General features: G+C 32.2%; 2 protein-coding genes across 2 annotated transcripts in view; both read right to left on the bottom strand.

The window, feature by feature from the left end:
* Positions 1–378, bottom strand: part of LOC111492828 (fanconi-associated nuclease 1 homolog) — a 12,257-nt gene extending 11,879 nt beyond the window's left edge. The window contains exon 1 of the mRNA XM_023142305.1: positions 102–378. Coding sequence (XP_022998073.1) covers positions 102–194 — 93 coding nt within the window. The 5' untranslated portion in view covers positions 195–378. The remainder of the gene's footprint in view (positions 1–101) is intronic.
* Positions 379–1,648: 1,270 nt separating this feature from the next.
* Positions 1,649–6,418, bottom strand: part of LOC111492850 (ran-binding protein M homolog) — a 16,036-nt gene continuing 11,266 nt past the window's right edge. The window contains exons 7-10 of the mRNA XM_023142332.1: positions 5,759–5,827; positions 3,638–3,697; positions 3,451–3,537; positions 1,649–2,160 (exon numbers count right to left, since the gene is read on the bottom strand). Coding sequence (XP_022998100.1) covers positions 1,879–2,160; positions 3,451–3,537; positions 3,638–3,697; positions 5,759–5,827 — 498 coding nt within the window. The 3' untranslated portion in view covers positions 1,649–1,878. The remainder of the gene's footprint in view (positions 2,161–3,450; positions 3,538–3,637; positions 3,698–5,758; positions 5,828–6,418) is intronic.

Below are 6,418 nucleotides of genomic sequence, written 5' to 3'. Positions count from 1 at the left end.
AAAAAAAAAAAAAAAAAAAAAAAAAGAAAAGATGTATAAGACAAGACTGAAGAAAGAACTCAAAATGCGATCAGAAGAACAAGGGAGCAATAAGCTCCTACCTCAACTGGAGAGGAGAGGAGAGAAAGACGATTAGGAAGAAAGCGTCTCCGTTTCCCTACCAATCGGACCAAGCTTTCTCTTCCTCTTAACATAATTGATTATGGTGAGAATAGGATTAGCCCTGCTTGTTCAGTGCGTTAATTGTTCGTCCCAAATTTCGGATCTCCGAAGAGATGTCCCCTCCTGCAATGATCGAGTTCATATCACACTCAAGAACCCATAAGAAGTAGGAGGGAGCGGGAAATGGTGTCAAATTCGCGCGACCACTTGGATGAACACCCTTATTATTAATCTTAATTTTTGTAAATTTTTATTAAAATATATATAGATAATTCTTCTCTCTCTAATTGTGTTTAAAAAATTTTAAAAATTATTTAGTCAAATTGTTGCTACAATCTTTCAAAATGTTAATAAATTTAAAGAATAAATTTAAAGAATGCAAGTTTGGCCTGGATTAAGTTTGATGTATATTAAACCACTAAAAAAATTACTCCTTTCAATCCTCCTCTTAAAACTCGGCGACCATGAGCTCAAAAGTTCAATTGGATTAGACTTGTTCCGTGATTACAAAATAAATTGTTGTATATCTAATTTGCCATTATTGTAGCATGATCTTTGTTAGCTTTCTCATTCAGATTTAGCTAAAATTTCATTTCGAATATCAAAAATTTCATTATGGGATGATTAATGACTCGATAATATTTGTAATGGTTAGATTATTTGATTTTTCTAACTCTTCTTGTCACTTGCATTCTAACGATTAGTATAGACGGTCACGTGCTCACTTGTTCATTGTTTCGTATTTATAAGTTCATCTTACTAATTATTTTCCTCATACTTTTAGAAACTTTTGAAATGCTTCCAACCATTTCTTTCTTTCCTTTCCTATGTATTAAGTTTCCATCAACATTTTCATATCTCACTAAAATGTAATTGATGTAGTATCATTGATTCAATATTTTTTGAATTTTTTTTTATGAGTTTTCAAAAATATTTTTTTTATGAGTTTCCACAGATTTAATTGCATATATAGTTGAGAATTTACAGGGTGAATGCGACCTGAATTTGGGACCAGGAAACAAGAGAAACCAGTTCCCTATTGACAGAAGGCAGATGCCAATCAAAGTTCATCAGCCTTTTGAGTAACACCTGTAGAGAAGCATTCAAAAGCAACTATATATCTCACTTGAGAACCAAAGCACCTCTAGTCATCCACAATTACCACTTAATTTCAATCTGAATCATAGCAAATAAAAAGCCTTCCCCTCATGTTATTGGGAAATTACAACAGATTGGAACAGCACTGTATTTGAATATGGAAGCAAACGCCAGTGGGCAGTGCATATGACACCTAACTTAGGTCTGATTCATTGTGAATAAGAAATAGTAAAAGAATGCAAAACCCTACAATTTAAGGACTTTTTACATCTCAATGGCCATTTCAGATCCCCGTCTTGACAGCAAAGTAGTAAAGTATCATTGTTTAATTTTCCCACTAATCTCTCTTCCCAATTGTTGCCTGTGGTTAGCAAAACGAGGGGCAATAGATGTGCATGCATTATAAGAATTTCATTAAACCTGATCAAGCTTATAGTTCATACAAATTTCATACAAAGAAGAGTCCTGACTTTACAAGATTTCAAGCATGCATAGAGAGAACCCCAATTTCCTACAGAAATGAAACACTGCTGGCCCCCTATTAAATAGAGTGTTTACAGGCACAGAATATAATGAGGAAAAGGTCTATGAGGCATAGAACAGGTCGTGTCCTAGGCACTAGCACTTATCCTTTTTACTGCTGTTAAGCACTCTGTGGAGTTGAAAAGCTTCACCTTGATCCCCATTCAAAGACCTTCTTACCAAACAGCAAGCAGTAAGCTGCTTGAGTAACCGTTCGAGATGTGGATGCAAGCAACCTTGCAAATCTTTCACATTCGGATTAGTTGATAAGACCATGGAATTCACTGTGTCAGCTACAATTTCACGCTGTGAATCCTCAAGAAGATAACCAACAGGGGACTCTTGTGGTCGTTCATATGCCAGCAAAGCAACAGAGTCCTGAGAAAAGGGAGTTCCTCATTCTTATTAGTTACAACAGGGTCTTATTAAACCATACGGAGAGAATCATGCGCTAGAAATCTATGTTGCAAACGAAAAACATCATTCTTCAACAGATGGGTTGTAGTCTAGTGTACTACATTTCCAACTAACTTCAAGGATTTAACATTATGAATACGTAAGTGGCATAAGAAATCCAAATGAAAAAAAGAAAATATAGCTGCTAACACACTGCTTTCAAAGATTTGATTGGAGGAGAAATAGAACTTTTGAGAATGTTCACAAAAATTTTCCAATTTTGAGTCCAAGTGACATTTTATCATTCTTAGGTGTACTCTCTCTATACAATTTTGTAATTATGTGTCCTTTTCTATAAAGAACACTAGCAGAAGTTCATTATATTTTCCTTTGGTTGCTGATGGGGATGAGAGGACAGCGGATCTTCCATTCTTTTGGAACTTTCCTCTCATCAATGAAATGTTTGTTTCATATTGAAAACAAAAATGGAAAATCAAACCTAACGCCAGTTTTTTCAAGTAAAGTGAGTGAAGACCTTTGATTACATGTTTCTTTATTGTTGCCTTCCAGAGAAGTTTTGGCATATATTAGACTATTCTGAGTAACACCTTAGTGAAGATATGGTTCACAAGATCACCTACTTTCTTCTAATTACAATGAAGCCTCACCCATAAACCCTTGTACAACATTGTTTAAAAATAATAACCATAATAAAAATAAGACCCTTGCACAGCTTGGGCATTTTTTGGGAAATCTAGTGTGCATTAGTAGGAAACAACCCTTTGGCTTCATTACTATTAGTTTTGCAATTCTAATAATGTTTCATGGTGAACTAGAGTAGGTTTTTACAATCTACCTAGTTTCCCCATTAGGTTTGGACCCAATCCACTCATTGACTTCTACATGTTTCTTGGGATACAACTGTTCTTGTTACAAGAAGATAAGTTTTAAATCAATTTAAATTAGATTCTCCTTAGAACACTTCTGTAGCTTTTTCCTCAATCAAAAGTCCAAAACTCTGGCACTTTTGTTTAAACCCCACACTCCAAACAACATCGTTATGATTCTTAATTTATTATATAAATCTTGTATTCCTAACCACGAAAAAAAACAATCTTGTTTACTTATTGACAGCACCTTTGCAGTCAACATATAAACACTTCTATCCTAAAAAATCTTTGCATGAACAAACATGTAAATGACACTAGAACACAAGGAATTGAGACTTGTACTAAATGCTTCCACTCCTACTAAGAAGAAAAATCTCAGTACCTGAACTAGGTCCTGAAACCCAGGCAGACCATAAAACTTTGCCAATTGATTCCTTCCATATTTAACAGCCTCCTCTAGTGCTCCAACCTACATATAATAATAGCAGGAAACTAAAAAAACAATTCAGATATTGCATTACGATTTGAAAACATGTGACATTTCCATATTTCAAGAACGAAAAAAGTACCCTGACTAACTCAATGAATTTTTGACAATGAAGGAGAAAGCACGTAGCTGATTTTTCATCCTGCAAAAAAGCAAACTTGTTATCAATACTTAATAAATAATAGATCTTTGCAAGAAGATTGTATTTGAGTTGATTAAACTAGGATGCAAGGAAATAAAAAACTGATGTAGTGTATTTCTTGAGCACTTTCATGTATTTCATGTGTGGTTTCTTGGGCCTTCATATGCGTTTATTGGCTGTTATTAACAAGTTCTTCATCCTTGGTTAAATGTTTTTTTTTAACCAAGGTAAAATTTAATTTTTTTGTTTTTATATATATAAGAGACAATTTAATTGATGATTGAAATTTACAAAAGGGATGTATAATCTTAAAGGTTAAATTTTAAGATTTACCTCAATTGGTTAGTAGATTAAATCCATCGGTTGATTAAGGCTTTGTAGGCTGTTAGTCTATAATTACTTGTAAAAACAAGCTTTTTTGACTAATTGCAAATTCAGTAAGAAGTTTCTCAGAGATTTTACATTAAAAACTAAACTCACTCGGTTCAACAAAGAAAAATCTTGGTATATATTTGGCAATAAGAACTCAGAAAAACAAGAAACAACAATAATCAAGTACATATGCATAAAAGATGAGATAAATCAATAGATTGGAAATACAGTATCCTAAAACTCACAGCAATCCATAATGGTGCACTGACTGTGGGGCTAATTTCTTCTCTTTTTTTTCAAATAAAGAATTATTTTGAAGACTCAAAAGATTGATCAACCAGATTGAGTTTTCACTATTATTCGGATGTACTACCATAGATGTGTTACAAGTCTAAATTAGACCGCTGTTTTTTCGTATCTATTTTCAAAAAATTACATGTCCCTTTTATATGGAGAAATGCTAACTAAATCTAAATCAATAGATAATCTAAATTCCTTAAATACTAGGTAATCTAAATAAATCCTTAAATAATAGGTAATGAAATAAAATAAATCTAAGTAGATATCTAGTTATTAGGTAACAATATAGATACTGGATTATACAAATATTCCTTAAATCAGGTTTTTTCTTCAATAATATGTATCATCATAATAAGGCCACTCAGAAACACCAAGATATACGATTAGTAATGGAGGTTTTCAAAATTATCCAAAAGATCAGCTAACCAATCGATTGTATCCTATAGCACTAGAAATAATATTCTATTTTGGATTTCTTATTGTTTTTGCTATCAAATCACTGATTATATCCTTACATACATGGCTACCAAATACCCACAAAGAGGCACACTACATTACTTATATGTTTCTAGCTAGAATCTTATAAAAAAATAGGAGCATATAGATTGTTTTGGATCAATACAGGAATTACTTTTACACGGTCATTCTATTTTTTTATCGTGGTTGAGCATAGAAGGCATAATTCAAATAATTTATGCAGCTTCAACATCTTTACTTGGTTACATTTACATAGTGGCTAATTATGGTAAAAAATATGAATGTTGAAATGTCTTTTGAAAGGTGAAGGGTTTTGTTTTAGGCTATAAAAAGTCATGTATGTTGTAGTAAAGTAGACTTCAAAATGTAGTAAAAAGAGCATTTGTGCTTTCTTTTAGTCTGGCTAAGTTTTTTTACAATTCTTTATAGGAAACAATACAAAGCTTCATTAAGGACAAAGGAAACGATACAAGGGGCATACAAAAATAAAGCCCGATAATAAATAAATAAATAAAGCCCCGAAAAAGGAGAAAAAAAAAAAAAAGCCGAACTAAAACAAAAAAAAAAAAAAGCTTCAATCAAGTAAAATAAGAGCTACATGATAGTTAACAAAAAGCTTTTTAAATCACCCATCAACTCAAAAGCTTAAAGTATAGATTATGACCGGTGTAGATTAGGGTTTACAGCACAAGATAACATTACCAAGCAAAATAACCCAAAACTTGTAGCCAAAATACACGTCATGACGATGCTAGAACACTCTTATGAATAAAAAATGGGCCATCTTCTTGGCGTACAAGTTATGGATCTTAAATCTTAGCCTTAATATGTCTGAAATCATGTATAGTTGGATATTATACGTTTTTCATATGATAAAGCAAATGTGAAAGTTTGAATTAAACAATGGTTCACCTGAACAATCTGCGGATACCACTCACTGAGCTTTCCAAGTGCAACATCAATCTCCCCCTTCCTGATCAGCTTCATTGACAAAAAATATAAATATAAATAAAAATAAAAACTGATCAAAAGCAAAGTTCCATACTGGCTGATAGAATAACATAACTCGTTTTGATGTGTGGATGAAAGAAACTATGCTTAGAAGTATTATATTCGTTAAGTTGAATCTGATTGTTCTGTTTCTTCTACTTTTTTATATAAAAAATAGAACCACCAAAGCATATAAATAGACAAGAGTCTAAGCATTAGTTTTTTCTTTGTATAAAATAATTCGAAAGGAAAGAGTTCAATAGAAGGGAAACGAAGATAGGAAATGCACCTACCTAAACCCTATGCCTAAAGAGATAAGAGGGGATGACAAATTGGCATTCAACAAAAAGGGGGAAATTACAAAAGCATTGATTTCAACAACTATATGTTAAAAAATAAAAATAAAAGACAACAATTATAAAATTTATAAGTGCATCCATTATGCGAAAACAGGAACCTGACTCATTGTGCAAACAAGACCACACATTGCAGGTGAAGGCAAAGAGATCTTTTTTTTTTTCAACAAACAATTTTTTTTTTTTTTTTTTTTTTTTTTTTTTTTTTTTTTTTTTTTTTTTTTTT

The sequence above is a fragment of the Cucurbita maxima genome, unplaced genomic scaffold (assembly GCF_002738345.1).
Source record: "Cucurbita maxima cultivar Rimu unplaced genomic scaffold, Cmax_1.0 Cma_Scf00018, whole genome shotgun sequence".
Classification (NCBI taxonomy): Eukaryota; Viridiplantae; Streptophyta; class Magnoliopsida; order Cucurbitales; family Cucurbitaceae; genus Cucurbita; species Cucurbita maxima.
This window is presented reverse-complemented; position numbering and strand designations above follow the sequence as displayed.